The sequence below is a fragment of the Teleopsis dalmanni genome, chromosome 2, assembly GCF_002237135.1.
Source record: "Teleopsis dalmanni isolate 2A chromosome 2, ASM223713v2, whole genome shotgun sequence".
Lineage (NCBI taxonomy): Eukaryota > Metazoa > Arthropoda > Insecta > Diptera > Diopsidae > Teleopsis > Teleopsis dalmanni.
In genome coordinates, this window is record NC_051847.1 from 60,611,267 (window position 1) to 60,627,324 (window position 16,058).

At 27.7% G+C, this 16,058-nt stretch overlaps 1 protein-coding gene across 1 annotated transcript; it reads left to right on the top strand.

The window, feature by feature from the left end:
- The first annotated feature begins 3,221 nt into the window (after window positions 1-3,221).
- On the top strand, window positions 3,222-7,021 carry LOC119680178. Its single transcript, XM_038092872.1, has 2 exons — window positions 3,222-3,361; window positions 5,945-7,021. Exons 1-2 carry the CDS (start codon window positions 3,284-3,286, stop codon window positions 6,629-6,631), a joined length of 765 nt encoding a protein of 254 aa, XP_037948800.1. The 5' UTR covers window positions 3,222-3,283; the 3' UTR covers window positions 6,632-7,021.
- Window positions 7,022-16,058: the final 9,037 nt, after the last annotated feature.

A 16,058-nucleotide genomic window follows, 5' to 3' on the forward strand; every position in this document is an offset into this window, starting at 1 on the left:
ATCTAGTAATTTCTTCAGTTAACGGAACTGAGTTATACACTAAGAAACAAACATAGTATAAAAAGTGAAAAGTAGTATCATTATACGTTTAAGAAAGTTGTCCGTTTATGTAAAGGCTCTATCTTAAAATTTGCAATACTATAAGGAGGAAAGGAAAAAATTAAGATCTACTATATATACAATAATCAAGAAGTGTCGATAATTGAAGCTTGCAATAATTGAGGTGTTACTATATTTAAAAATAATTTATTAACTAAAATTTATGGTTGAAACTTATTTTTTCTTGTTTTTGATCAAAAACGTATATCTTACTTATATATTCTTAAAAAAAGTCTAAAAATATTAGTTCATATTTTAAAAGAAGCTAATGCTCTTAACCAAAACCGGACAAGGCTATGCCACCCTAATGAGGTCTTTTGTGACGTTTGTTCAAATCTCTATAGACAATATAGAATAATATTTTAAACGTAATAGTTTTAATTACGCATCGTGTACATAATTTAAAAACACTATTTCATAGAAATTAGTAATAAAAGCATGACCTTTTTTTAGACTCATAATAAGACATATTATTATATTATTTTCTCTATTAAATTTTGGTCGTACGACTGTTTCCTGTGCTGATAAGATAAGCATTTGGTATTTTCCAATAACATTCTATATATTATTTTATGATTTTTTATTGTTAAATTACTCATACCCAATTTTTTAATCATGTGAAAGAAAATTTAACAAGTGCTTATGGAATTGTAAAAATTGAAAAAAAAAAGATAAAGATATCTGTAATATTTCGAGTATAATATATGCAATGTAAGTTATGGTGGCACACTTTAAAAAAATTGGGCAGCATAGGGCACCTTGACACTCACTTATTCATTTCGCTGGCAAAGCACGCACCAACAGCGTGACCGCCACTTGTAAATTTCTACAAATGCATACAAAGTTAATTTACATTGATAAATATATGCTAGTATATATGTATATATATTTATAAATTACAAATATATAAAGACTTAAAACATTTCCCGCTATAATACAAAGAAAATCTCTATACAAAGACAGCGTATCTATCGAACACAATGTGTGACTTTTCAATAGATTTTCACAAATTTACTTAATTATTTACTTTGTAATGAATTATGCCCATGCATTGTTGAAGTTGGAACGTGGGTACAAATTACAATTCTTGCCAGACACAAATCGCCGAACCTTGTAAGTAACTCCATGCGATAGTGATAGTGATACTGGCCAGACATCAGACTTATGATAATATTTTTGATTTTTATAAATACACTTAGAAAAAAAACTCAATCTGTTAAGTGATTTAAGTGCCTGTGCCCATGATAATTTTTTTTCAGTTTTAGTGTTAAATGCGTAATTATTTTAGTTTAAATTTTTTAGCTATTTTTAAGTTATCTTAGACTATTATGTGTTAGTAGTTTGTGTAGCACTATAAATAATCACTACATCGTCTAAAAATATATCAAATTTTTATTAATTCTTGTAATCTTAAAATTTTCACAAACGTAAAAAAAATTCTATTACGTAGAAAAGAATGACATCAAGAATTTCATATTCTTCTGCTTAGTATTATTGATCACTATTAACGAAAAAACCAGTATGAGAATATCATAATAAAATACATTGTTTTACAGTATAAAGGGTTTTTCAGTGCTCCAATTTCGATAGATAATTTCTTAATTTAAGTAAGAAAACATAGCGTATCTTTATAGGAACTTCCATTTTTCCAAATTAAGTCCAACTTTGAGCAACCATAATTTGTCTGAATAGACTCATTGTACTCGGTCAATCAAATATTTCTCAATTCATTTTGCCTCATTTTCATCGATATATTTGTCATACTGACGGGATACTGTCTTATAAACAGACATACCAACATTGGATTCTTTCCAAAGTATATTATATTGCGGTATATTATTTTTTATAAAGGGGTTTTCAGTGTCCCAATTTTGATAGATAATAACTTGGTCCAAGAAACTAAACATATCGTAACTTTATAGGAAGTTCCATTTTTCCAAATTAAAATCAACTTTGAGAAATCATAATTTAAGTAAATAGATTTCAAGATCCTGAGAGTTTTTAGTTACATTTTTTTTTCGAATTCAGAGTTCTATGACTCATTGTATCTGGTCTTGTTCATCTCATTTTTGTCAATATAGTTGCCATACTGACGGGATACTATCATATCAACAGGCATACCAATATAGAATTCTTTTCAACAATCTGTTTATGTTCTCTCATCTTCAACTGTTTGTATGGTATCATAAGTATAGTAAATACAATTTTTTTTTAACGTTTTAGATCTAAAAAAAAACTATAATTATCTACTTGTGTTGTGTTATTAGTACTTCGAGACAGTTAAAGATTTATTATAGTATATAAAAACCGTTTTCATTAAATTTCATACTCTGCGAAAGACCTGCATTGCTAATAATCAAGTTATTTCTCTTCTTGAATTTAATTTGAATTCTTTAGCAATAATTGCCTGGCCCCTTTTGTTGTCTTATCAAAGCAAAATATCTACAATTTTTTTTGTCTTTTGCCTAAGTTTTTACTTCTTCTAATATTTAAAAAGGTTTCAGGTGTCGGCGATATCCAAAATTAAAACCACCAAAAAAAGCGAACGACAATATCGACGACTTCATGTGTTGTATGTTGTCTGATTTTCGAAATGAACAAGTTTCCTACTTAAGTTTTGCATCGCATTTGCATAAAAATTGGTTTTACCAAGTCCAAAAAAACCGAACGATACAAAAATAAAAGTCAATAGATATTATAAAAATAGAAACAGAAATAGAAAAATTCAAATCATAATTTATAACATTGAAACATCATTTTGGCACTTTTCAAAGACCGACAAATTTGTTAAAGCCGTTAAGGTGCCTTGAAGTTGGCGTGTGTTTCTAACCAAACAACAGTCAGAATTTTTTTTTTCGGTGGTTACGCCATTTTGCGGAAGTCTCATACCAGGCAGACTCGAAGACGACTTTTGACATCTTTTATTGGTAATCTTTGTTTAAACTTTTTATATTTGGAACGTGTAGCGATGGCGTTAGACCGGTTAGTTTTGATTATAATATCGATATTGTGATTTTGATATATGCTTAATTAATTTTTATGACTTTGTGTTTGTCTACAAAGATAAAATGTGCTGGCATGAATTAATTAATGATTTCTATTTATTATTAATCTTTTTAGAAACTGTCTGCGCAGAATTGCACGCCACGACGAACTACAATTCTCCAAAGATAGCATTGTAAATATGATGGAGAAATTTGTCAAAACTGTAAATATAATGGATGACACAATCTTGGTTCCATGCAGGCTCATGGATCGACAGGTTAGTCTGATTATTACAATAATATATATTCCATTCATATTATCAAGCTTACTTCAACTCTCATATTATTCGAAAAGTTAGTTCAACTATAAAAATAGTTGCTTAACACAGACTTGTCAAAGAGTTTATATATGTACATCTGTTGCGGTATTATAATCAAGGTCTATATAATGTACCCAGCTTAAAAATTATATTTTGACTTGTGAAGTTGTGGGGCTAAAGTTGTATAAGTCATAGTTCGAAATATCGCTTTCCATAGTTCAGTTTCAATTATAATAATTATATATACATATATTTATATATATTTTATATTATATAACATATATATATATATATATATTTTTATATATAAAATAATTATATTATTATGAATAAAGCCTTAATTTAGATGTGGTTTAATGTGTTCCATTAAATCTACAAAGTAGTAAAAATAAATATGATTAATTTAATTGACGTGAAATTGACTCAGTGATCTGTTTTATAAAAGAAGTCTAAATATTCAATTATAAGTAAGCATCAGACATGGCGACTGGTATGCACTTAAAATCAAGTCAGAAATATATTTCCATAATAGTTGGTAATGGATATTTGAAAGTAAATGAAACGAAACAGTTGTCATAAAACAGTTGTTGGTCCGACAATATTTTACATACAAAAAATCAGTTTTTCCACTTAACTTGTTTATAGTTGTAGAAATTATAATATAATTCCCTAATTTAATTGTTGAGCAAATATTAAACATTTTATAAAATCTTGTCCACCTTGTTAATTTGAGAATACTAAGTCAAGACAAAGAAAGCTATTTGTTCATAAAATCTGGATCAGCTTTAATCAATCTTCAAAAGCTGAAAGTTAAATAGAACGGTCATCTATAAGTAACTCCTCTGGACATGAGTCGGTTTTAGTAAGGCAGCTAAGTCCACCATTCAGATCCTCTAAAAATTCAAAAACATCACACTTAGAAAGATTTATATAACTAGCTGGTGTATAAAAAACTCATCTTTATAATTCTATTTCATGTTTATTTTAAAGATAAATCTTTGCCTTTATCACCATTATCAAGTGAATGAAGGTTTGCAAGTCGATGTTCTTCAGAACAATAGATTATTATTCAATAAATTTTAATGTTCGCTAGGAAAAAGTCAAGCTACAAAAAGAATATATGTGGATATTTGTTTGGTATACTTTAATTAATCTATATATATAAGGGATTTCACAAAAAAAGTGAGATAGCATGTCTGGTTTTTCTAGTTTAAATCAAAAGACATGATCTGAGAGAATGAAGTTAATGTATCAGTTATTACCTACTCTTTTTCTATTTCCAAAGAACTGACTTAAATATAGTTTAGAAATTCTTTAACACTCTTTACATTTCAAATATCGGAATCAAATATCAATAAATCTGAAAGTACAGCTTAAAGAATATAATACATTATTGTAGGATATAAGGATATATACAGGCTTACTGTTGTGCAGCACACGATTACGGTATATACTCGGACTATAGACTATATTAGTCAATTTCTGTAGTCATTGACTGTGTGCCTTGATCGTTAAACAACATTCGGAGTTGTACACTATTGACCGACTGTAGTTTAATTGTGCGTTGATCATTAGTCTGTCTATCTGGAAGTTACTGTTTCAGTTTTTGAGGTATTTCTATGAAATTTTGCATATGGGGTTCCAAGCAAATAAAAGCGATGTATTTTAGGTAGTAAGGAAAGGACCATGTTAGGTAGCAACAAAGCATAATAACTACCAATATTGGGTTTATATTTATAAATACGTATCTGTTTTCAATTTGACATTAAAAAATTTAGTTAGTAAATAATTGTTTTAAAACAGTTATAGTATAGTAAAAATGCGCGGAAACCAAAAGTATCCTACATTGTTTTTAAGGTTTCATATCCCGTTTTTATTAGATTTATAAATCTTTTAAATAGCTAATATTGGTTATCTATAATACTATAGGTAATATATTAATTTTACTATAGATGGCGATGACATTTGTAACAAGCTTGTTAAGACCTCTACGTCAACTTAAAAAAAAAATTGAAAATTGATCACAGCTTTTCACTTTCATTATTTAATTTATTAGATTACTTATTAGATATTTAATTATTAGATGTATTAGATAATTTTATATTTGTATGCGATGGAAAGCGTTTTTAATGTAGTTTAAATAACTTTTTATTAATTTGAAGAATCCGGTTGCTTAATGATGTAATATGTAGACTTTACTTTCTTTCTTAAAGTACTGAAATTTGTTTAAAAACAGTTTTAATGCGAAAACCATGAAAAAAATCGGTTATAGATACATTACACTCTATGTTTTCATGATACTCTAAAATCTTCAATCAGAGGAGGTCAAAAAACGTGCAAAGCACCCGTTAGTAATTCAAAAGCACATAACAAGTTTTATATATAATATATTCAGAAATTAGTACCATTTTTTTTGTTAAGTACATATCTTTATTAAACCAATTGCTTTATCTATAAAAATATATCTTTGCTCTTAAAAACTTTTTTAAAACAATTTCATTTTTTTAATTTTTTTTTGTTTTTGTCTTTTTTTAATTTTAGGTTGGTGACAGCAGTGATATTATACCAGCACCTGGTAAAGACTCAACTTCGAATCAACATACTTTCAATTCAATTACTAACGGAAAACGCAGTGTTGCACAATCTAAAAATGTACATGAATTCTTGACATCATCGGAGCTCTTCAATTTGTACAATATGCTGAATTCCTTGAAAAATGATCTTTTATGGACTGGTAAAGACAATAGCGAAGAAGAGGAAGATCCAATAACTAATGTTCAAAATAAAATAAATGAACTCAATAAGGGCGCTAGACTCAGCCCAGAGTCAGAGCCAAAGACTGATAACTCAAATACAGAAGTAGCTACAAATGCCACCAATACCACAACAACAGTCGCAAGTACAACAATCACAAAAGGTCATATACGTCGCCCTTCAACCGCTTCTGTAACGTCAACAGCTTCAGGTAGTAATATCAGCGATTCGGAAAGTGAAGTTTCAAATGAAAATGATTCTGGTGTTGAATCAGAAGTAAATAAAGCCAGTTCAATTAGCAGCAGTGAAGATTTATGCGCACAGAAAAAGAAGGCCGCAAATGCAGATAAAGCTACCGAACTTGCGCAACGTTGTAAAAGACATTTAAATGGTCTCTATCAATGTCTAGAACAAATGACAGAGGCGGCAAATTATTTAACCGCCAGATACCAAAGTGATATTGGACCCGTCTAGGGACCAACTTTTATAATGGGCGGGATCAAAATGTGGGTTTCTACGGTAATAGGGAAGGTGGGAAGAAAATGTAAGAAAGCAGATATAATTTTGTGTAGGGTAAGATCGTAGTTAGCCATTAGGTAAGATCTATAACGATGAAAAAATACAAAGTATAAAAAAAAAATCAAAAAAAATAAAAAAAAATGTATGTAATTTAAGTGGAAAAATGTTAATTGTTTCTGTATTTGTGTTTGTAAACACTATTCAAGCCTTTGTCATATAAAACTTGCGTTAAAATCAAAGGTCAAAGCACAGCACAATTAGCACTTGTTGTAAGAAAAAGCTTAGAAAACAGCAGTAACGATAACAAGTTTATCCAGCATAAATACTACATCACAAAAAAAAAAACAAAAACAATAAAAATGATATAAAATTTTTGCCTTGTTTTATCATTTTTATTAAAGCCAAAGTCAGAGTCTCGTCTTTGAGCAGCATTAATTGGCGCAGATTATAGTACAAGTTTCGAAGTCTCAGCAAATATCAGTTAGAACGTGCGCCACATACACTTAACTGATTTGAGAAAAAGACTGACAATGACACTTTTTACTGCTTTTAATGCGCACATCAACAATGAGACAACAACCTCTAAAAATATTCTATCTGCGCCGTTAGACTGCTCAACTCAACCGATAAAGTACAATAGTGCAACATACCGATACCGATACCGATACCACTACTGAAGAAACCTCCGCACACTTATTTAACTGTATTTCAAATAGCATTCCTTGTGGTTCTTGAGAACGTAGTGGTAACACTGATTTAAAATTACTTCTAATAGACCAAGAGAAAAAGATAAAGACTTCGGAATTTATCAAAGCCACAACTAGAATCACTATAAGTAGTATCATCAGCAATTTAGAAACTCTCTAAATCTAAATCTAAATCTTAGTTTATAATATATTAAGCCTTATCGATAACTAAGCAAAATGTTAAAAATTAGTGTAATTTGGTCAAGTGTTTGTAATTAAGGGACAAAGCGTTATCAAAATCAAAGAAAAACTGTTATTGTTAATTATTTCTATTATGAAATTTGTTTATTTTTTACTACATATTTACATACATAATACGTAATTGTGTAATTGCTTTCTATTTTGAATGAAACTTAAAGAACAATAAAGCTTTTTCACAATATAAATAATAGTAATAATAATATTAATTAATTAATTATAAAGAAATGAAATTTCTTTGCAATAATTGAACTCAGTTTAAGCTTATTGGATGTTATATGAAATAAATATAATTCCATTAGAAGCCACACCCATATGTGAACAATATTTGTGCTTTGTTACCGGGTGAGGAATACTAATTTCAAGCCACAATTTGTATAAATATATATAACAATATATAATAATTTTTGGTTAAATATTAAGTTACGAAGAGATCAAATTTTAAGTCACTATGCTAAAGAAACTGTTGTACTTTTTATTTTTATTTTTGTATCTATTGGATGTACATATATATTAATGAGATGGAATTATATTTCATAATGTAAATTAAATATAATTTTATTTAAAAATAAAATATAATTAATATCTTATTCAATTTTGTTGTTATTTTTTTTTGTTTTTAAATTTCATTTGAGGTCAAAATATAACTTACACAACATAAATTTTTACTGAAAGTGTGTCATATCAGCAAACTGTAGTATTAAATTCTACAGAAATTTAACCGGTGTGCTCTATTCTATATTTAAAAAAATAATATGACTTTTAAGACTGAACTTTTAAAAGTCATGTACTACTGGTTTTTTTTTCAGATCTACTTCACTATACTTACGAGTTTTTATTAAAACTAATAATGGCAAAAAATATTATAAAAAATTTAATTACTACATATTAGTTTTATATATGTATTTTCATTTATTTATAAACTATCAGTAGTTATTCAGTACATAAGATAACATGTTAATATTCAAACATACTTGTAGCTATGTCTATTACTGCTGCTATTATCCACCTTCCCCAGTGGGACATAGGACCTCAATAATTCTTCTAAATCTGATTCTATTTGATGCTTCTCTGTAGCTGTCGTTCCATGTATATCGTGCTTTAGCTAGCTCAGTTTTTACCGTTTTTCTCCACGTGTTCACTAGCGCACCAGGTGTTCTGCTATCTTGTGGGTTCCATACCAACGCTTGCTATGTAATCTTCCGGCTGTCTAAGGGTATGGCTTGTCCACTTCTACTTTAGGCGTTTATTTGATATTCAAACTGACCACCTTATTTTCAGAACTCTACGCAGACACTTACATCTTTCAGTCTATGTATCTGTATTGCTTCCATGTTTCACAGTCGTAGTACAAAATAGATTTCACGTAGCTATTTCTAATGAATATATACTAGGATTTCAAGAGCACCATCTATGTTTAATTAAGAATTGAGTTAACCCAAATAATTGTTCAACATTTACAAAAAGATTTTTAAACGCTCATTTGTAATTTTTGTGGGTGATTAATAGGCGTAAATTATACACTAGAACTACAAATATAACGGGACTCGTAAGAAACTGTTGAATTTTGATTTTTGTTGTAAATGTGGAGGAAATTATAGATGATTTGCCATAAACTGAGATATTTCTTAGGGTCGATGTTTAATATTGGGTTTGATCTTGCATGTGCTTTTATGTTGTCTTCTTTACTATGCGTCGTACCACAACTACATTACACTGGCTAAAATTTGGCAAAATTTTTGTACATATTTTGACTTCTTCACTAACTCTTATAAATTTTTGTTTGCTGATTAAATTTGAAAATAACACAGTTGGAAACAGATCAATATGTCATCGAAGACCTCTGCAAGACAAAGAGACATACATAACGACCGATCGATCGAAATGTTTCGGTTTTTCTATTTTACAGTTTTTAATTTAATTAATAATTTTTCACAAAGCACTTGAAACAACATATTACCTGGAAGCAATACCGTTTTTAGGAAAAGAATTGTAGTATTTGTTCTTTGCTCGTTTTCATTTCTTGTGGTCTGCGATCATTTTTAAATTTTATTATAGGATTTTATAATCGAATTTCTGTATATTTTATTTTATATATTTTGTTAATCGGAAGCACGCACTCAACGTTATTATCTGTTTAGACACTGAGTCGATCTTATCACTGAACCTGTTTAAAAATATTTCTAAATAAATTCATTTTTAACAATCGAAAAGTATGTGTCTTTGCGAATTATTTGAATGCAAACTCTTCACAATTTAGAATCATTCACATAATTTTCAACTGATGACTTAATATAATATCTGTGGGATTTATAAAACCCCAGACTTGAGTCTTCTGGTTTTTAATTGTCGATGCTTCTTTTTTGTGTGAATTTCTCTGATAAATCTACGGTTTGAATGTAGTTCATGATATTAATTGAATTTTGATGTGATATTTGGTTACCATTAAAAGAAATGGGAGAAATGTCACCTCTTTGAAGAGCAAGTATAACGATTCGGTATCGCACACTAACAATTGAGTAAAAGTTGGCTTGAAATGTCTGATGGGTAGTACATATTGGTCACCGATTTAAGGAGAAAATAAGATAGCTTTGTGGCCTTTGTTCAACTTTAAATATCCAAAACTTGACAACACCCTTACTTTACATAAATTAAAACTGTTCCTTATATAGTTATCAGAGAATAGCAAAGTCCTTAACTTCATATTTTTTTAATACAATATAATAACCGCCTATAAATAAGAACTGTTAAATGATAAATAGAAAAAAATGACTACAACTTGTTCCATTGAAGCAAAAAATTATGTTATTGACCCCATGAAATACATACGAGTATAGATATTGTCTTAAACAGCTCTTCGACAATAAAACCTATTTCCATACGATTTGTTTGTGTATCTGCTATGAGTATTGAGTAATTATGAATAATTTGATAACTTCATTTTTATCAATATAACGATTATTGGAATCTAATCTTTAAAAAATGCTATTAAATATTTATCGAAATGTCAACAAATTTTTTAATTTATTCTTATAGCTTAATTATTATACATCAAGCTCTATTATATATAATAGAAAAATAGATATATAATATAATTTTAAACAATTCCTTTTTTTTGAAAATGATCATTAAACATTTAGTTAAGTGTTTGAAATTGGTTAACTAGATCTCATAGCTAGCTACAACATAAAAATTATAATCAGAATATATATCTCAAATATTTTTAATTAATATTATTTTCTTTTGTTAAATGTTAGTATATATGTCATATTGCCACTATACTATTTCTTACCTAGAATATGAATGTGATTATTTATATTCACTTCAAGTAATTATAGTTTTGAAATAACAATAATGAATATGGACATAATATACTTTAAAAGTGACATCATAACTTGCAGAAAACTATCTACGACCGACTTATATCTTTACTTGAAAAGATTTGTTCAGGATCCAATTGTTACTATGGTATACTCAAAAAGACTTAGTCTATTTATTCCATAGCTTTATGGCGTTTTTACCTCTGCATAATTGTTGTCTGTAATGTTGTTATTATATATACAACGTTCTTGCTATTATACTATGTTCAGACAGCCAAATTTCCTTAATTTCGTAAAAATGAAAGTAAGTTAATTTCGAAAGTGTTCATACTGCTCCAAATTAAGGCAATCATATGTGTTTTGTTTACAAATCGAATGTTAAAAATTACATGCTCTAAATACGATTTATACCTGGAAAATTATTAGGAAATTAGGAAGTTGATTATTATAACTAAAAAGAATGGTATTCAGTAGTTTTATTAGCTTCAGTGAATTTCAGATATGTGAATTATTATTTTTCACTCTACTTTAAATTAATAATAGTTACAGTTTTTTCTCTATATTCAAATTTAAAAATTTGCACTACTTTTAAAATATTTTCCCGATTTTATTAAAATCAACTGTCACTGACATTTATTTTAAAAAAATGTCACGTTTTCGTTATCTCAACTCATCTTTTCCTTATAATTTATCTTTCGCGTAGTTGCATCCTTCGTTCGTTCTAATCTTAAAACTGAATTTTGTATGCGAAATTAAGATGTGTCTGAACATTATTAAAAAAAAAGAAGATTTTGAGCACTGTGACCAAAAGATCTATTGTGCCCCTTACTTGGGTTAGAGTGTTTCTTCAAGTCCGATTTCTTTAATGAAAGACAGTGTAGAGCCTATCTTTCCTAGTCTTGAATCTTTATGATCCATGAAATACCCTTCTAGGTGTTTCTTCCGCTTGTGCATCAGTGTCGGGCATTCCCCAAGCACATGGTATACAATTTCTCTCGTGTCTGAACATAGTAGTATAGTCCAGGGATGGCTAAAACAACGGCACTTGTTAATTAATGTTTTTATTGTAGAATAATTGTAATTTAATGACTATTGTGACGTAAGGTCTATATTTCCTTTATTGTGAAAACCAAAAAAAATTATCTTTAAATTTATATTTGCATTCTTAATTTCTTGTGTCTTCGTTTTTCAAATAATTATAATAGTAATAGAATATCTTATATACTTTAACACTATCAACTTACTATGAATGCCTCTCTTCCCATTAATTGAGTCATCTTTTATTTAATCTAATTTATATATATAATATGAAGAATGTTTTTATAGTTTTCTATCTATAACTACTGAAACGTATAATATTTTACAAAGCGTCTACTCTAGGTAGACTTTAGCAATATTTTCGCATATATCAACATTTCTTCACTAAAATATATTTTGTTCGTAGACAAAATTTATTTATAAAACGTTTTTGCATTTGAGCATAAAAATCTTACCAAAGTCTAGCCAGTGTAGACGCCGAGTTAAGATAAGGTTCGATAAGGTAATGTGGGCCTGGTAATATACCGTTTTTTGAATTGAATAGTTCTATTTTACTATCAATGCAACAAAAATTAAATTGAAAACTTATTTTCTCAAATCTTTTGGCCCTGAAATTGTTTTGTTTTCTTTTATCTTAAGTTCTATATAGCCTGTAAAAGTACGTGTGCCAAAATCGGAGTATTATTAAAAAATACAAAAATAGCAGAATATTTTATTTATTTTACGGAATGTCTTCGTTATAAAAGAATATTATGATTGCTAGTAGTTTGGTATTTTCTTAAGAAATTGTTCTCAAAGTAAATCGTTGACATATTTTAGCTATTAAACCTTGAAGTAGTGCAATTAAACCTTTTTCAAGTACTTGGCTCGGCAATCGCATTTCAAGTTCAGTTCATGAACGATTCAAAGTTTATAATTTGTGCCATTTTGCGGCTATAAAAGTTATTACCCACGTACCGACAGTTAGTTGATGGTGTTTGGTTTTGCTTTTTAACTGCTTAGATATCTAAATTAGTATTGGGCCGAAGTCCAAAAAATCGGTTAGACCTTTAAACAAAACAAATTTGCCAAAACAAAATCAAAACAAAAAGATTGATAAAATATAAGAAAAAAACAAGAGAATAAACGAAAATCGCATTATCAATTCCATTGACTTATATAATCGATTTTAGCTATAAACATTTTTTGTTTTGCTAATTTCCAATTCTGATATATAAAAATTCTGGCATTATTTAGCAAAAAAAAATTATCTGCATATTAATAAAATTTATTGGTTGGTAATGGTTCCAGCAGCTGCGTTCACTTAAAATGTTATTTATAATTTAAAATAAATAAAAAATAAACAACCGAAAGTATCCTTATCTAAAGACAAGCAAGCGAAAGTATGATTTCATTTTGGAATCGTATAGCAACAATTTGATTTGTAATTTTAAATTTTTTGTGCATTTAAAAATATACAAGCCAGAAGATACCGCCACTGTGCCTGAATCATCATAGGGGGCCAACGCAAGCAGTTACTAACCCAATCTCTCTGATAAGAAATCTCTGATTATTTCTAATAATATATTTATAAATGTTTGTGATTTATACACAATAAAATATTTACATATTATGCTATATAGCTTTTGTTTATTGGTATAAACATACGTATATTATCTGTTTTTATCAATGATTATTAGTTGTTGTTAATAAAATTTTTTAAAATATATGGAACTATATTTACTAAAGAAAAGTATGAAAACATTTATAAAAAAATATATATAATCCTAATATAACTCTCTATTACTATATGAACAAAATAAATCAGTTATTTATATATCGCTTGATTAAAACTTTTATTATTATATTAACGGTTTAAAAATGATTAAGATTTATATAATCTCAAAAGCTATAGTACGTAGAAAGTGGAAAAACAATTGAAGAAATTGTCTCATTCATTCCAGTTAAATAAACTGTCAGGTTTAATTAATAATAATCACAACTTTTTCTAAATGTGTTGTACCCAGGTATACATTCAGTATTAAAATCATCGCCTTAAAGGGAATTAAGCAAAAATTATTTTAACGGAAATTAATCCTAAAAAACTGGTTGATGTGCATACAAAAAAACGGTTAGATCAGATCATCTATAGATTCTACGTTCAGAGTCTTAATAACCACGGTTAAAGAAGCAAATAGAACAAAAGTCAGCTAAAGTTTATTTCACTTTAAGGAATTTATCTTCTTATCGCCGCATGTAGTGATAATAAGCCTGTAGAATATCGTCAATGAATACATAGGATAAATTATCTCCTAGCATAATAAAGTAAGTTAGTATCGTAGATAAAAAATTTTGGGTAATGCTTGGCATTATATATTACCATATTTCAGTTTAACCGATTCTTTAAAATTAACTAGAGTTAACTTCTATAACTCGAACTTCTATAACTCGAATTTTCAATAATTCGAACTAAATAGTATGCAACGGGGTTTAGAGAGCAAATTACATACAATTAGAAAAAAGTTCTTTAACTCGAAATTTCCATAAGTCGAACCTCTTCTTTGCAAAATGATACTTCGAGTTATAGAAGTTTGACTATATAGGTATAATAAGGACACTTTCTGATAAGTAAACTATCTAAAGAGTACAATTTTTAACAGTTCACTGGAAAATGTTGGACATATAGATGAAACAAAAAGATAAATGTTATTTTATTTAAAATTTGTTATTTATATTTCTTTTTTCGGATTATAGTTATAATACATTATTTGAAAATTTAGATATATGTTTTTTTCATCGATAGTTTTCCACCTTAATTTCATACAATATATACCTACTATATAACGCAATATCCTATTAATCTCACAAAATTTTTATTACAAAAATTATATGGCAGATACTTCTCTTTGAATAAAAATTTTTCCCTTATCGTTAGCACAGTGAATTCATGAGCAGAAAAAATGAATAATACACACATGCATATATGAAAGTAATGGGTCTGGTTGTGGCTTCAGAATATTAGATAATACAACTACAGCAATAGAAATAACAGGTTGTAAGAATATATTTTATTGTAATAACACACGTGAAATATTTCTAAAAGTGAAATATTACCTTTTCCAACTACAGCTGGCATTATTTATTACTGTACTTATAATATTCATTTTTTTTTTTAGACAATATATAAATTATACTTAAGCTTTAGTTGCAAATAATATTAGTGTGTAATATAATAATCGAAAAGGCCTGCATTACCAATCTTGTCAATCTTGTCTTGTCTTAGTAATCTTAAACGTAAAAAGATATGATATATACATTTTAATTATAGATTTATTGAAGTACAAAATGATTAATCAATTTCGTTCATTATTTCTTTTATTTTATTGGTTTTCTATTTATTCTGTCTAAAACCTAAACATTGCAAAAATAATTATTTAATAAATAATTGCTCAGGAATATAAACATTCATTAACTTACTCAAAACAACATAGCAACATTTTATACTGATAAGTAACCTAAATTAATTGACCTTATGCTTATATTAAGAACTCATATATAGTATATGACTAATGCTTATTTTAAGAACTCATATATAGTATATGACTATATAACACCTATACAACATATTTATATGTAACTTGAATGGCATACCCAAGAAATTAAAATCGAACATAACTTAACACAAGTTGCTATATGTGTCATGTCCGCACAAAACCTTAAGGACATGTATTTGTAGGAGTACCTTTCAATTAAACACGATCTATATAACAAATGAATATCATAAAAAATTTATAAAGTAACACCATTTTATAAACCATCAATTTAAATCATTTGGAAATAGAGCATTTTATTACTTTTTATTTTAGTTACAAGTTGCATTAAAATTATTTTAAAATATTGTAATTTATGTACAGACTTAATTCTTTCATATTAAATCATAATTGTAAAGTGATTGAGAATTTTAATTTGTATTTCTAAATTCTAAAGTAGTTGAGAATTCTAATTTCTATACATTGCTATATATTCAGAATTTGATACAAATATCGTTGTGAAAATATGTAATTGTAAAATTACTCTACTAATAATAAATACATTTAATAA